General features: G+C 49.0%; 1 protein-coding gene across 1 annotated transcript in view; it reads left to right on the plus strand.

Moving 5' to 3' along the window:
* Window positions 1–16,006, plus strand: part of KCNQ1 (potassium voltage-gated channel, KQT-like subfamily, member 1) — a 313,853-nt gene that overhangs the window by 242,977 nt on the left and 54,870 nt on the right. Inside the window, exons 17-20 of the mRNA XM_006893373.1 lie at window positions 1,989–2,064; window positions 2,477–2,571; window positions 3,285–3,331; window positions 4,073–4,134. Coding sequence (XP_006893435.1) covers window positions 1,989–2,064; window positions 2,477–2,571; window positions 3,285–3,331; window positions 4,073–4,134 — 280 coding nt within the window. The remainder of the gene's footprint in view (window positions 1–1,988; window positions 2,065–2,476; window positions 2,572–3,284; window positions 3,332–4,072; window positions 4,135–16,006) is intronic.

The following is a 16,006-nucleotide window of genomic DNA, read 5'->3' on the forward strand; positions in this document are numbered from 1 at the left end:
CACAACCTCGCCAGCATGTTGTTGTTTGCTGTTCTATTAAATTTTGCTATTCTTACTGGGATGAGATGATATGTCATAGTTGTTTTTATTTACATCTCTCTTAGAGCCAGGGATTTTGAACATTTCTTCATGGGCTTGTTGGCCATCTGAATGTCTTCTTCGGTGAAGTGTCTGTTCATATCCCCACATTGGGATCTTGTGTGCTGCCCTTCTGATTTCACCAACACCTACTTCCACACAGTGGCCTGGTCACTGGAGCTTAACCGTGCTGAACCATGAGGAGTGGGTGAAGTCTAGAAAAAAAAGATTTTTTTTTGGTATAAACACACAACTCTCGATTATCACATGGATTCTGACTCCCCTTAACCCAGCAGGACCGAGGGGACTGTTACAGAGGCTCCTGGCTGTGAGCCGTTACAGCAACCGCGGCTCACCTTCCTTCCCTGGGGCAGGCGCTGAGTTCGAACCACCAAACTTTTGGTTAACAGCAAGACTCCACCCACTGCAACACTAGGCTTCCTTTTGTTTCAGGGGGTGTATATGTGTCTGTGTGTGTGTATTTTTTTCCACAAAAGCAATGTCTGTGCTAAGTTCATTTCTTAATCCCAGCCATTTCCCCTGAGATCCTTGGGGAATTTCCTCACACATGAATAATGGCCATTTCTTTCGCCTGGGCTGGCCATTTTGCCCATTGTTTTCTTTTCCTACCCTCAGCCGTCACCAGGGCTTTTTGTGCGATGTTTAGAGGACACGGTGGGACTGCTCCCAGCCTCGTCCCGTCCCCCACAGCAGCAGGAGTGTGTCATAGATCACGGTTAAGCCTGACACTTGCTTCATGCTGCTTTTTAAAAAGATAACAGCGTTTCTTTTCTCGTCCTCGTTTGCTAAGTGTTGTGTTTTTAATTACGAGTGGGTCCTGAATTTTATGAAATGCTCTTCTGCATCTTCTAAGTTGATTATGGTTTTATCCCCTTACTTACTCTGTTGAAGCAGTGAATTTTGCTGATTGATTTTCAAATGTTAAACCAATCTTGCGTAACTGGATTAAGCTTCACTTGATCATATGTCTTTATATAGGACGTGAGATTCAATTAGCCAGTCTTCTGTTTAGGTGATTTGCGTCAATGTTCATAAAAGAGGGGCTCTGTGACTTTCTGGTTTTTAAATATCCTTGTCAGATATTTATATCAAAGTCACACCACCTCTGAAAAGGACTGGAAAATTGCCATCCCCCTTTTATTATCTTTTAAAAGGATTTGTATAAAATTGATGTTACTGCATCCTCTAATGCTTGGAAAATCTGCTGTTTAGAATCACGTAGGCTTAGTGTGTTCGTGGTGGGAATTTCAAGAAATTTCTAAATGTAGTAGTACATTGAATACCAACCATTCAGATTTTCTGTTTCTCCCAGTGTCCATTTTTATGTAGTGTGTTTTTAAAGTATGTTGGTATCTAAATTATAAAAATCATAGTTCATATTATCATCTGAGTTTTTCTTAACTTTTTATTGTGATCTGAGAGAAAGTTTACCCAGCCAATGGGCTTCTCCTGCAACAAGTTCATGTAGGTTATGTTTGTAACTTTAAAGCCCTCACATTGTAACAGCGCCCTGTGTTTCCCATTGGTCCTTCCTTCCCATGTTTTGCTACCTTCTGAGCTGTATCTCTGAGTGAATGGTACCCCGGGGTGAATGGTACCACTTTGACGGCATTGACGTCAAGTTTAAGGAGCCTGACGGGCTGTGTCCTGGTGTCTGTGCTGCTTGCTCTCTGTGCCTTGGAAGTGGTTCGGCTCAGGACCGTCTGACCCTGGTCCACGCTTGGGCAGTGTCCCCACGTTCTGTTGGGCTGTAGACGTGCCTTAGAGGTCTCTGTCCTTCAAAGCCACACTTCACTTTGTCCTGAAGGGAACATGGCACAGGGACACAGGGAAGGGTCAGGCGAGAGATGACCAGGGTGGTAGCCACTCACGCCCCTCTCTCCCCACAGGCTCCGGGAGCACCATCGGATCACTATCAAGGTCATCCGACGCATGCAGTACTTTGTGGCCAAGAAGAAGTTCCAGGTAGGTGTGCAGCACACCTCCTACCCTTGGGGGTGAGGAGAGGGAGCTTTGGCGGACCTGTGGGGCACTCGTGGGAGCCTCAAGTTCACCTTTCCTGGGGTACACAGGCTCCCAAGCAAAGAAAGGATGAGGGTTGCTCTGCAGGTGCCAGGTCCTATCAGGCACAGTGGACAGAGGAGGTCAGCTCCACCCTAGCTTCCTGGAGTGAGGGCCCTACCTGGCTGACGTTGCAGGGACAGGGGTCCCTGGACACTGGGGGCCCAGGCCCTGGGAGGAGGCTTTCATGTGGGCCATACTACCCTCTGGCTTACCTACCACCAGCTGCGGAGGCCTGGACGGGGCAGAGAGGGTGTGGCTGCAGCTCTCGCACCCTGATGGTGGCAGACAGAGCTGACCTGTCCCTCCCCCACAGCAAGCACGGAAGCCGTATGATGTACGGGATGTCATTGAGCAGTACTCACAGGGCCACCTCAACCTGATGGTGAGGATCAAAGAGCTTCAGAGAAGGTGAGCCCGGCACAGAGACGCATGACAGGGCAGGGATGGGGCACAGGGTGGGGCAAGGGACAGGGGGCAGGGGGAACACAGGGCTTATGGGATGGGGCATGAGACGGGGGAACACAGCTGGGGCTCATAGGATGGGACAGGGGAACACAGCTGGGGCTCATGGATGGGACAGGGGGCAAAGGGCATGGGGCACGGGGACCACAGTCACGGCTCATGGGATGGGACAGGGGCCAGGGGGAACACAGCCAGGGATTATGGGATGGGACATGGGGCAAAGGGCATGGGGCAGAGGGGAGCACAGGCGGGGGCACAGGAGCAGACATGTGGCAATGGACAGAGGCAGGCAGAGACAGGACAAGGGGCTGGAGGGTGTGGAGGACAAGAGGGGATAGTCACATGGGTGTCTCAGTGTAAGGCGGGGTGCGCAGGCTGAGATAAGTGCACCTCCCCAACTTGAGGTCTGCTTATCCTCTCAAGCCCCCAAGGACACCTGTGGGTGAGGGCCTGTCCCCTTGGGCTCTCAGGCGTGGACTGTCCACCCTTTTGCCCTCTCTGATCATCCTGGTCTCCACTCCAGCCTGGGCCTTGGGAGGAGGGCCTCGGGGATAGGCACCTCCCTATCTGCATCCCCCCACCCCAGTCACCCACTGGCATAGCTTGCCAAGGTCCTGGAGTACAGGGCACATCTGAGCTGTCTGCTTCCCTTCCTGCAGGCTGGATCAGTCCATCGGGAAGCCTTCCCTGTTCATCTCCATCTCAGGTGCGTCCCCACCTGTACGCTGAGGCCGGGGGTGTCTCGGGTTCGTCACATCCCTTGAGGACAGAGAATGGCCCTAGAGAGGGCTGGTGACCACACCCTGGGCAAGGGCTCGAATACGCTTTACAAAGGGGCCGCGTTGGATATCAGAGGCTGGGCAGGACACTGACCTGAGGGCACCTTCACAAGCCTCAGTCCCTGAGAGGTCTGGTGTGGACCTGAGGGATGGTTGCCCACTGAGTGATGAGACGTCACTGGGATATCTCGTGGGCCTAAGGATACAAGAGGAGGATCAGACACAGGGACCCAGTGACCAGTTCACCTGCTCTGCGGCCACTTTTCATGTCCTCCAGACCCAGGGCTGTGAGTGGCAGTGAGGAGAACAGAGCTAGGACCCATTCCTGAGGTTGCCCCAGGCCAAGTTCAAGGGGTAGCTGTTACCTGCCAGCAGGAAGTGGCAGGAGCAGCCGGGCACAGGCCTTGCTGAGGCCAATGGAAGGAAGAGTCACAGTGACAGTGAATCTATGGAACAGGGAGTTTCAGGTCCCCATCAGATGGGCTCTCCGAGGCACGGAGAAGGGATGGAACCAGCCCGCAGGTGCCTCAGCTCATGCCTGCCACCCCCTGAAGTGACCCCACGCTCTTGATAGTGGCCCACCAAGGCTTAGATCTCTCGGCCCCCGCGTCACCTGTGCTTCTGGCCAGTGCCACCACAGGCAGCTGAGTCAATGCTTTATCCCACAGAGAAGAACAAAGACCGGGGCAACAACACCATCGGGGCCCGTCTAAACCGGATGGAGGACAAGGTAGGAGTGAGTGTCTGGGCCAGAGTGCCCATGGCTGGGGGAGTGACTTCGGTGCCCACTGTTGTCGAGGTCCATACAGCACTGCCCAGAGTGGCATCTCCCACCTGGCTCTTTCCTGAGTGTGAGCAAGAAACTCAGATGGTGCCCAGAGGCCTTCACTCCGTACTCCCTCCCTCCTTCCGGCCATCCACTGTCCACCCATCTATCTCCCACCCTCGGCCTCCTCTCCATCCCTCCATCTCCATCCATTCTTCCCTCCCTCCTCCCCCCTCCTCCTCCTCCCTTTCTTCTCCCTCCTCCCCCTCCTTCCCTTCTCTCCCTCCTCCCCTTCTCTCCCTCCTCTCCCTCCTCCCCCTTTTCCCCCTTCTCTCCCTCCATGCCTCCTTCTCCTCCATCCATTTGTCCCTCCCTCCGTCCTCTCTCTCTCCATCTCTTCATCCATTCATCCTTCCCTCCTCTCCCCTCTCTCTATCCCTCCATCATCTCTCTCCATCCTCCCTCCTCTGTCCCTCCTTCCCACCCCACCCCCCACAACACCAGGCTTCATGTGATGAGATTGTCCCTCCCTCATGGGGACTGGTCCCCGTGGGAGGAGTCATGCGTGTGCCAGACTTCTGACAAGTGCCCACAAGCCCCTCCTGAGGGTGTGGAGACCCACCTGGCAGGAATACACGGTCAACCCCGATCCCTGCCCCTGGCTTGTGCCCTTGGGAGTGTTCAGGTGTGGCTGGCTGTGTGTGGTCCCTGCCCCTGGCATGTGCCCTCATGGTGTCAGGTGAGGCAGTCTGGTGTTCTCCCCTCTGGTCTGTGCCCTTGGGGTTCGTGTGTGGCAGGCATGTTCTGGGCAGGGATGGACCATGCCACAGGCTTTGGGGGCTGACCAGCACCAGCACCTCTCAAGGACCTTTCTGTGCTGGCCTGGGGTGTGACCTCGGCAGGGGTAGGTCCTTGGCCAGGTGGAGGAAGCCATGCTGACCTAGGCTCCATGCTGTGCCTTCCCTGTTTGGCCCAGAAGCTCAGGTCCATGGGGCAAACTGTGGAAGAAGGTGGGGCCTTGTGGGGCCCAGCCTCGAACATGAGCGGTCAGCTTAGACGTGGGCCAAGGGGGCTGTCCTAGCCAGGCAGGCCACAGCTCAGACCTGCATGGGACAGGGAAGGGTCCGGGTGTCAGGGTGTCATCCAGTCTGCACACCTGTGCCCGAGGGCCTCCGCCTGTACTGACCAGCACGTACGCACACCAGCGACCTCCCTTGCACCCCTTCCCAGCACAACGGGGCCATGGGGGGAGGCTGGGCCGCTGGGTCCTATGTCTTTGAAGAGTCAGTGGTCTGGAGCGGGCGTTATCTCTCCAATGGCGAGTCTGTCTACACAGTTTATCTGGAAGTAGCCGAGAGGCTAAAAATAGAGGCATTTGGTAGGGCCCCCAGTGCGACTGCCCTCGGTTGCCCAGGCAACGCCTGGCTCTGGCCCACGTCCACCCTCACTGCCGCTGGGTGGGCGGAGAGCGGGCAGGCAAGCACAGCCTGCTCCTGGGACAGCCGGCTCCGAGCCGCCCACCCTGTGCTGGTCCCGGGCTGCAGCTCAGGCCCCCTCTCCACCCCCACCCCCACCTTCCTCTGTCTGGCCTAGGGTGGCTGGTCATTGTGAGGCTGGGGCCCAGGGCCCATCAGGGGAAGGGGCACATCCAAGGAACTCCCTGGCCCTCACACTGGCCTATAAGCTGGGCCATGTGACCCCTGTCCCTGAGCCCCTCCAGGGCTTGCCTGCATTCTGTAAGCACAGGGCTGGCACCCTGCCCTCGACCAGGAAGAAATCTGGGGCCCAGAAGAGCACACAGGGCCCTGAGCTCAGATCTAGGTCCCTGGACACAGCTCCCCTCCCTCACTCAGAATGACAGGAGAGAAGCCCCAGGGGAGGGGAGGCTTGAGCAGTTGACAGGGCTGGGTGTTCACATCAAAGGGGACACAGAGCAGAGGACAGCACCCTAGGCCTCGACCTCAACATCTTGCCCAGCCCTGTAACGCCCCACAAGGTAACCAGCTTACTTGAGCCAAGGTGTCCAGGCACCTGGGAAGGTGAGTCTTCCACCCCCAGCATTCTGAGGGGGCCCCTCAACTGCTTCCAAGGAGCCACCAGGCCTGGCCTCTCCTCTCTGTCTGCACCTCAGCCCTCAGCTCTGCAGGCTGGATCCCTCTGTGGGAGTCCAGACCCGACCTGCTGTCCTGGAGGTGGTGGGGGGTGTGAGGCGCGGTTCCTCAAAGGCTGCAGTTGTGAACGTGGACGTGCTGACGAGCCAGCTTCTGGCTGGCCATGGCCTGTGGGCCAGGCTGGGAGCAGTGCTGGTCTTGGGACACAGAACTGGGGGTTCATACCTCATCAGGCTTGGGCAACAAAGTGGGTGTTTCCTGGGGTCACTGGAGCTTTGGATATTCAAGGCTGAGAGCACAGAAGGGGCACACAGTTGTCCTGACCAGAGCCTGGGGGAGAAAGCCATTCCAGGGCCATGTGGGCCTCGAGGGTCTCCTGTCTCACTGCCACAAGCTGACTGAGACCTGGAGTGTGATCTCCAGTCTAGGTTTCAGGCCCCCTGGGCCTCAGCCGGTCCTGGAAGGCTGGTGGCGGTGTGAGATGGAGATGGTCCATCCCCGAAGCTCTGTGGCTGCTGCCCCACTTTTGGCTGATACCCCCTTGGGGACAGGCCCTGGGAAAGGTCCTCACCAGGCCCAGAGGGCACAGTGGCATGTCCCGGGCCCCATGTCATCGTGGTTATCGCTTCAGCCATCGGGTCCATAAACAACTCAAGCGCAATCCTGCTGACCGAGGAAAGCTGGGGACAGGAAACCCCACAGCCGCCCCCTCCCCTGTGGGGGCGATGCCAGCTGACCCCAGCCAGCCCTGCACCACCCCCACCCCGCTCACAGGCACCCCCCAGCCCCCTTGTTCCTCAGCCTGACTCCCACCAGCTTCCCCTCACACAGGCTGGACACCTCTGAGAACAAACACGGCATCTGCCTCCCACTCGTTGCTGCCGGCTTCGCCTAGTCCCTGGAAAGGACTCTTTTTGTTCCCTTGCGAAGAAATAGAGAGGTTGAGTGAATGGCTTGGTCACCTGGCTCCTGGGGGCTGGCAGGTCCCCAGGCAGCCACAGACAGGCAGAGACAAGGTCAAGAGCCAGAACAAAAGAATTGTTTCTTAAACACACAAGGTCTGTCTAAGAGAATGGACAGTTGAGGGCCTGGCTGGGGACGGCAGGCTGGCTGTTGTGTGGCCGAGGTGGCCAGGAGGGCTGCTGGTGGAGGAGGGCTCAGCTATGACAACACAGTGTTTGGCAGTCAGTGTCTGGACAATCCCTGTAGCAGCAGCTAATGGCCCAGCATTTTTGTCTTTCTCTCTCACACACACCCAGGACCCAGAGAGATTGACTGGCCAGCTTGGCTCTTCATGCCCTGTGGGTCAGGGCTGCCCACGGGGAAGGCGTCCCCTTGGCTCTCGGGCTCACTCTGGCCACGTGTGTGCTTAGCTGGGCCAGGTCGCCTCTTGCCGTGTTTATGCTGGACTTTGTTTATTTTGCAAGCCAAGTTCACACTGCTTTTGCTGGTGTAAGGAACATGGTGGCTGGAGAGTTTCTTTCTTCTCTGTTTTTGCTGGAGATGTTCATGGCTCAGGGCCAGGTGCAGAGGAGTCAGGGGTCCCCAGGCCTCGGCTGTGAGGGGTCCACCGTACATCCTCTCATTCTATGAACGCTAAGGGCATCATCTCCCATACCCATCACAGCTGCCCAAACCCTCTCTCTGCTGGCCAACGACCCAGGACTTGACACTGCCCACACCACTCCTCTGTCCTGTCTTTTTCCCAGTGAAATGCCCCCACCCACCTTGGTCCCCGGGCTGGACCCCTGACTCTCGTTGTCTTAAACAATTCCAGCTCACCAGCCCAGTTGGCTCGTCCTGGCCTCTGCAGCCTCACCTCCCACCACTCCCGTCTTTATCATCTCTCTTCTCTGGGTTATTTTTTTTTATTAAATTTTATTAGTTTTAATGAACATTTACAGGGATTTTGGGTTTTCATTCCTTCATTGCTGCACCAGTCTCTCTACCCTCCTCCCCAGTTTGTTCTTCTTCCCCCGCCATCCGAATGTCTGTTTTAATTGTCCAATTGCCACAGTGCTTATCAAAGTCAGTTCTGATTAATCTCCTTTGTCAGTGTGTCCTTTGCCATTCCCTATCACTCCTCCCTGAGAGAGACTTTACCCTGATTCATAAGGAAAAGGGGATGGCGTAGTCTCTTAGCTACTTCCTGCTGAAAAGGGACGCTGTGGGTTTCAGGGTGAAGATCTTCTCTCACTTCTCTAAAGGGCCCCTTTGGCAGTAGGAAACACATAGACTATTATGGAGATTGATTTTGGAATTTGGATGCACTGTTATTAAGTGTGCTTAGCCGTACGTGTTCATATCCTTGAAGATGTATCATGGGGGGGGTTGCAACTTAGAAGACACAAATTTAACTAACAAGTTATAAGTACATGAGTCAAAAATTATGGAAAAGTAAAAGAAAAGATTCTTTCATTGTTTTACAAACCCTCCCCCAGGCAGGTCCCCTCCACCATGGAGCCCTCGCTCTAGACTCCTGTGATGACAGAAATACCTAGTCACATATCTCTTTTAAACAGTTTTCTCCCTCCTCTGTTTCAGTGCAGTATACATTATTGAACCCATCTTACTCAGTCTCTCCCCAACCCCAAGGACAGTCCCATTCTACAACAGTGGCATCATGTAATATTTGTCCTTTTGTGACTGGGATAGTTCACTCAGCATAATGTTCTCCAGAGTCAACCATTTTGAATAATATTGCATGAGTTTCTTGTTTTTCAATGCTGCATAGTATTCCATTGTGTGAATATACCACAGCTTCTCTAGCCATTCGTTTGTTGATGGGCACTTAGGTTGTTTCCAAATCCTTGCTATTGTGAACAAAGCTGCAATAAACATGGGTGTGCATATATCTGCTTGGATGTCAGCTATGGTTTCTTCAGGGTATATTCCCAGTAGCGGAATTGCTGGGTCAAATGGTATCTCTATTTGCAACTTTTTGAGAAAGCGCCATACTGCTTTCCACAGGGGTTGCACCATTTTACACTCCCACCAACAGTGAATCAGGGTTCCAGTTTCTCCACAACCTCGCCAGCATTTGTTGCTTGCTGTTCTGTTAAATTTTGCTATTTTGACTGGGGTGAGATGATATCTCATAGTTGTTTTCTTCTCTGGGTTATTTTTCCAGCCATTGGTTGTGGTCTCACTGGCTCCAGTGCTCCCCCCACCCCACCAGTCCTTCACATTGTATATTATTTCTTTAAGCGCTGCAGGCCTCCATCTGCTAATATTTTGCTCAGGATTTTTGTGTCAGTGTTTCTGTGGGAGATGTACGTAGCATATCTCTCCTTCTTGAGCTGCTCTTGTCAGATTTTGGTTTTATGTGAGCCTCAAAGAATGAGTGGAAAAGTATACATTCTTTTTTTCCCCTTCTGTATTCTAGAATACTTTGTGTATGAAAAGAATTATTTCTTTTTTCCCTTCTTCTTTGGTACAACTTGAAAATAAAGCTCCCCAGTTTTGATGTCACCTAAGTCAGAAGGTTTATAAATGTCTCTAATGGCTATGGGACTATTTGGGTTTTCTACTTCTTCTTGGGTTAGTTTGTTGCTTTTCTTTTCCAGCAATTAACACAGTTCATTTTTGCTTTCAAGTATATTGGGATTTATTACTATTTTAATGCCTGTAGCATCTAAAGTTAATAAAGAAATTAGACACCTTGCCATGACAAGGATTCTGCCCAGTAGTCCCTCTCCTCTGGATTTCCAAGGTTGTGAGTCTTCCTGGGGCCTCCTCATCTCTCTCCGAGTAAGCGTGGCTTTGAACTGCCAGGCACACGTGGCCTTTTGGTTAGAAGCACCATGTGCTGTGAATTAGCTTCCTCTTAGTTACCAGTTGTGTATGGTTGTGTGTTCACTCCCCCCATAGCTCCCCAGATACTTGAAAATTTTATTAATATTTCCAACCAAGTTTTCATTTTATTGAGCTTCAGCATTATAGGTATTTCATTTGTTTTATTCATTTCTGTTTATTTTCTTCCTTCTTTTTGTTGACATTAACGTGTTGTTTCTTCTCTAGCTTCTTAAGTTGAATACTTTTTTTACTTTTCAGCCTCCCTTACTTTCTAAAGTCTACATGTAAGGCTCTAAGTCATTCCTCTCCATTCCACTCATGCAGAATTTTCCAAGTTTTTATACGTAGCATCTCATTTTCATATTTATTCTCTCTCATATTTCTTCTTTTCTTTAAACCTTTAAATTTTTTATTATTATTCATTTTAATGAAAGTTTACAGAGACTGAGGATTTCCATTCATTCACTGTTGCACTTTTCTCCCTGCCCACCCCTCCCTCCTCCCAATTCGCTCTTCTCTTTGAAAAGTAAAATTCTTTCATTGTTATAAAATCCCTCCCCCCAAGTCCACTCCACTGTGCAGCCTTCACTCTGGACTCCTGTCATGACAATAATACCTAATCACAACTCCCTTTTAAACAGTTTTTTCCCTCATCTGTTTCAATGCAGTGTACATTATTTATCCCATCTTTCTCAGTCTCCCCCCAACCCCGAGGTCAGTCCTGTTTTACAACAATGGCGTACTCCTTCTAATATCTGTTATGACCTCTTATTTATTCCATGAATTGTTTAGCATATGAATTTTGTTTACTGTTACTGATGGGGTTTTCTAACAGTACTGCTCTGTTGCCAGAAAAAGTGGACTGTGACATAGTCAACTTGACTCAGTGCCGTCAAATCAGAACAAACCGACACTGACCCTCTGTTGAGTTTCCAAGGCTCGACACCACACAGGAGGAGACGGTCTCTCTGTCTCCATGGAGCTTCTGATGGGTTTGGATTCCCTGAGAGGGGGGCCTTAGAACTGGTGATGAAAATCTTGAGATTGGTTTTCTGGCTTAATATGTGTCAGTTTTTACAAATGTGCCTTTTGTACCTTAAGACAACCAGCATTGTCAAGTTTCTGGGAATGTCCTGTAGTTTTGTCCTGTAGCTCAAGCTGGTAAATGGTTTTGTGCAAACTGTCATTGATCTTGTGGTTCATTGCCATCATATTGAAACTTCCTCATAGCATAACCTCCAGTGGGTATTCTGAGGCTGTGAATTGCGTGAAAGGAGATTGCCCATCTCTCACCATGGAGCGGCTGGTGGATTTGAACCACTTGCCTGTGGGTTGGTAGCATACCACTTACCACTAGGCCACTAGGTTTCCCTTTAATCTTCTGTGTTCTGACCACTGAGTTGGAAGTAACTCCTAGCTGACCCTGTGGTGGGTTTTCAGAGGCAGTAAATCACAGAAGAGGCTGCTCGTCTTTGTCCCATGGAGCAGTTGGTGGATTTGAACCATGTGCCTTTGGGTTGGCAACACAGCTCCTTTTCCACTAAGCCATTGAAACCTCATTGAAATGCTTCCACTCATTGATCTATCAGTTCCTGAGATGTGTGTTAAAATCCTAACTATTATGGGTAATTGGTCTAATTTTCCTATTTTTCTGCCAGTTTTTCCTTTCTGTATTTTAAGTGTGATAACCCACCAGAGGAGGTCTGGTGGAGTGTCATGCCGTGTGTTGTGTTGCTACCAAAAGGCTGCGTGTCTCCGGTGGGTCAAGTCACGAGGGGCTGCGCCGGAGAAGGACCGGCAGTCTCCGCTCGCTAAAATTCACAGCCTTGGAAGCCAAAAGGATGGTTGTCATTTAAAATCTACGCAAGGGCAGGAAGGGAGAGCTCACCACGCGCACAGCCACTGAAGCGCTTCCGACTCATCCCAACCTGTGGAGTGTCTGAGACTAAATCTTTGTGGGAGGTGATGGCTCTTTTTTTCCAGTGGAGCAGCTGGTGGATTTGAACTGCTGACCTTTCAGTCAGCAGCACAACACATAATCCATTATATTACCCAGGCTCCTTATAGTTCTGCTAACTTTTGCTTTTGGTCTTTTTTAGATCGTATGATTAGGGGTGTTTCCTATTGGAGTTTTTATCTATTCATTGTCATGTGATACATATGTGTATACATATGTATCACTATGTAACCCCCTCTTTATCCCAAGGAGGCCCTATCATCACTGCATTGTTATTGTCATTGAGTTGACTAAGATTCATAGAGAGCCTGCAGACAAAAGCTCCAAGCCCTGCCTTGTCCTGGCGCCGCCCTCACTTTGCCGTCCTTACGTCATTGCTGTGTGCCAGCCTACCTTTTTGAGAATTTTCTTACCTTTCCCAATTTGACGTCTTTTTCCAAGGACTTGTCCCTCCTAACAGCGTAGCCAAAGTATATGAGATAAAGTTTCACCATCCTTGTCTCTAAAAAGTACTATGGTTGCACTTTCTCCGAGACAAATGTATTTGTTCTTTTGGCAACTTATGAGACATTCAGTACTTTCTGCCAACATTACAGTTCAAAGGTATCAGTTCTTCTTTGGTCTTCATACTCACTGTCCACTTTCACAGACATATGAAGCAATTGAAAAGATTGTGGCTTGGATCAGACACACCTTAGTCTTTAAACTAACATCCTTGCTCTTTAGCACTTTGGTGATTTACTTGACAGCAGATTTTCCCAGTGCTGTATGTCTTTTGATTTCTTGACTGCTGCCACCATCAGTGTTGATGGTGGATCCAAGTAAAATTAAAATATTGACAACTTTCCTACCTCTACCAGTTTCAAATTCACCAACTGTTCCACGTCAGAAGCCCAGTGGACCGGGTGCTTCATATGGAGGCAGTTACACAGTATGTGAGGTTCTGTTTGGCTTTCCTCACATAATTCTTGTGTTTCACTTATGTTACACCGTGTGTCTTTAATGCTGGAAAGTATCCCATTGTGTGAGCCACATCATTTTCGTTCATTCACGGGTTAGTATTTGGATTGCTGGCTCTTCCTGGCTGTGATGACCTGCTATGATCAGTCCTATACATGCCTTTACGTTGCAGTTACGCAAGGGTAGATCCCCAAATGGAATCAATGAATCAGATGGCAAATGTTAACATAAATTTCTAGGAAACTTTTAAAATGTTTTCCAAAGGATCAGAGTCCTTCTGCTTCCCCACTAGGAACACATAAAGGTTTTATTTTCACCACATTCTCACAAATGCTTGGCATACCCAGTCTTTTTTCTTTCTTTTTGTGTTGTTGCTTTTTTACCTATTCTAGTGAGTGGGTAATGGTATCTCATTGTGGTTTAGATTTGCATTTTCCTAATGATTAATGATGCTGTGGACGTTTCCATGTGTTCATTAGCTATTCGAATGTCCTCTTTGGTGAAATGTTTATTCAACTCTCTTGCCCATTTCCTAATTAGCTAGTTTGCTCTATTATTGAGTTGTAAGAGTTCTTTATATGTGCCGGATACAAGTGCTTTATCAGACATAAGACTTGTAAATATTTTCCTAATCACGTCTTTTGAAGCACACAGGTCTTTAGTTTTCCTTGAATCTAATTTGTTCTTTTCTTCCCTTCCTTTTTAGCTTATGCTTTTGACAATTTATCCACATCTTTGCCCAACTCGTTAATGAAGACTCTCTCCAATTTTTCACTCTATAAATTGTCTTGTTTGTGTTCTTTTAAGAGATAAAAATCTGAGGGTATTTTGGTTTGGGGTTTGTTGTGTTTCATTGGTTATTTTATCCCCCCATGAGTACCAAATTGTCTCAGCACCATTTGTTGAAAAAATAAAAAAAAACGCCAACACTTTCCCTCATAGAATTTTTGAAGCACTTTTGTCAACAATGAATTAACCATAAATGGTGCCCATCTTGACACTTGTTGTTGTTGTTAATGTGCCTTCAAGTTGCCTGTGACTTATAATGACCCTATATACAGACATGAACCCTGCTCTATCCTGTGCCAATCTCATTGTCTCTGACACACTTACTCCCATTACCCCAGTCACTGAATCAATCCACCTCATTGAGGGTCTTTCTCTCCTGTGCTGTCCCTCCACCTTCCCAAGCAGGATGTCCCTCTCCAAGGACTGGTCCCTCCTTGCAACATGTCCAAAGTATGTCAGACGAAGCTTCAGAATCCTTGCCTCCAAGGAGCAGCTTGGTTCCCCCCTCAGCAGAATGAACCTATTTGTTCTCCTAGCAGTCCATGGTATATTCAACACTCTTCTCCAGCACCACAGCTCAAAGACATCAACTCTCCGTCTATCCTCCCTAGTCATTGTCCAGCTCTCTGATGCATAGCAAGTGATTGCAAAGATCATGACCTGTATCAGGTGCACCTTAGCCTCCAGACTGACATCATTGCTCTTCAGTACTTTGGAGAGGTCTCTGACAGCATTCTTTCCCAATGCAATATGTCTTTTAATTTCCTGGCTGCTGGTGCCAAGAGTGTTGATTGTGGAGCCAGGCAAACTAAAGCTGTTAACAATCTCAATCTCATCACCATCTATCATGGTGCTGCCAATCAGCCCAGTAGTGAGAATCTTGATTTTCTTGATATTCAGCTTCAATCCATGTTGAAGGCAGCCATCCTTGATCTTCTGCAGCAAGAGCTTCAGGTCCTCCTCAGTTTCAGCAAGCAGGGTTGTGTCATCTGCATAACGTAGATTATTGATGAGTCTTCCTCCAGTCTTGAAGCCACATTTCTCCCCATAGAGCCCAGACTCACGGATGATTTTTTTTCTGCGTATAGATTGAAAAGTTATGGAGAAAGGACACAACCCTCGTGTACACCCTTCACAATTTTGAATCATGCAGTGTTTCCTTGCTCTGTTCTGACGATTACCTCCTGGTCCAAGTAGAAATTTTACATAAGCACGATCAAATATTCTGAGATTCCCATTCTTCTGAATCAGCCACAGTTTGTTGTGATCCACACAGTCAAATGTCTTTGCATAGTCAATGAAACACATACAGACATTCCTCTCCTTCTCTCTGCTTTCAGCCAAGATCCATCTAACATTAGCTACAATGTCTTAGTACCGCAGCCTCTTCTAAACCCACCCTGCACTTCTGGAAGTTCTCTATAGAAGATTTCTACCAACTTTTGCAGTCAGAGAGCAGTCGAACATGCAATCAAGATACCTTCATAATAATGGGTGACTGGAATGCAAAAGTTGGGAACAAGATGCAAAACATAGACTTGGTTACAGAAATGAAGCGGGGAATAGAATGATAGAATTTTGCACAGTCAATGATTTATTCTTTACAAGTATGTTTTATAAACATAAACTCAAGCTATATACGCTTGAATTTCACCTGGTGGTATGCATAGGAATCAGATTGATTACATTTGTGGAAAGAACCACTGGAGAAGCTCAATATCAGCTGTGAAAACCAGGCCAGGTGCTGATTATGGAACAGACCACCAACTACTCATATGCAAGTTCAAGCTGAAGCTGAGGAAAATTAAATCAAATCCAGGGAAAACAAAATATGACTTTAAGTCTGTCCCATCTGAATTTTAAAACCATCTCAGAAACAGGTTTGAGGCCTGAACACTAATGAGCGAAGACCAGATGAGCTGTGGGAGAATTATCAGGAATATCATACAGAAAGAATGCAAAAGGTTAGTACAAAGACAGAAGAGGAAGAAAAGACCAATATGGCTGTCAGAAGAGACTGAATATTGCACTAGAGTGCTGAGAAGCCAAAGCAAAGGGAAGAAATCAAGATATTAAGGAGCTGAAGACAAAGTATTATAATGAAATGTGCAAAGAGCTGCAGTTAAAAAATCAAAGGGGCCAGACTCGCTCAGCATTTCTTTTCTTTTTCTTTTTATTATTTTATTTTATTTTATTATTTTTGTGTGTGTGTACCGTCAAATCA

The sequence above is a fragment of the Elephantulus edwardii genome, unplaced genomic scaffold (genome assembly GCF_000299155.1).
Source record: "Elephantulus edwardii isolate Elephantulus edwardi_28Jun2011 unplaced genomic scaffold, EleEdw1.0 scaffold00126, whole genome shotgun sequence".
NCBI lineage: Eukaryota > Metazoa > Chordata > Mammalia > Macroscelidea > Macroscelididae > Elephantulus > Elephantulus edwardii.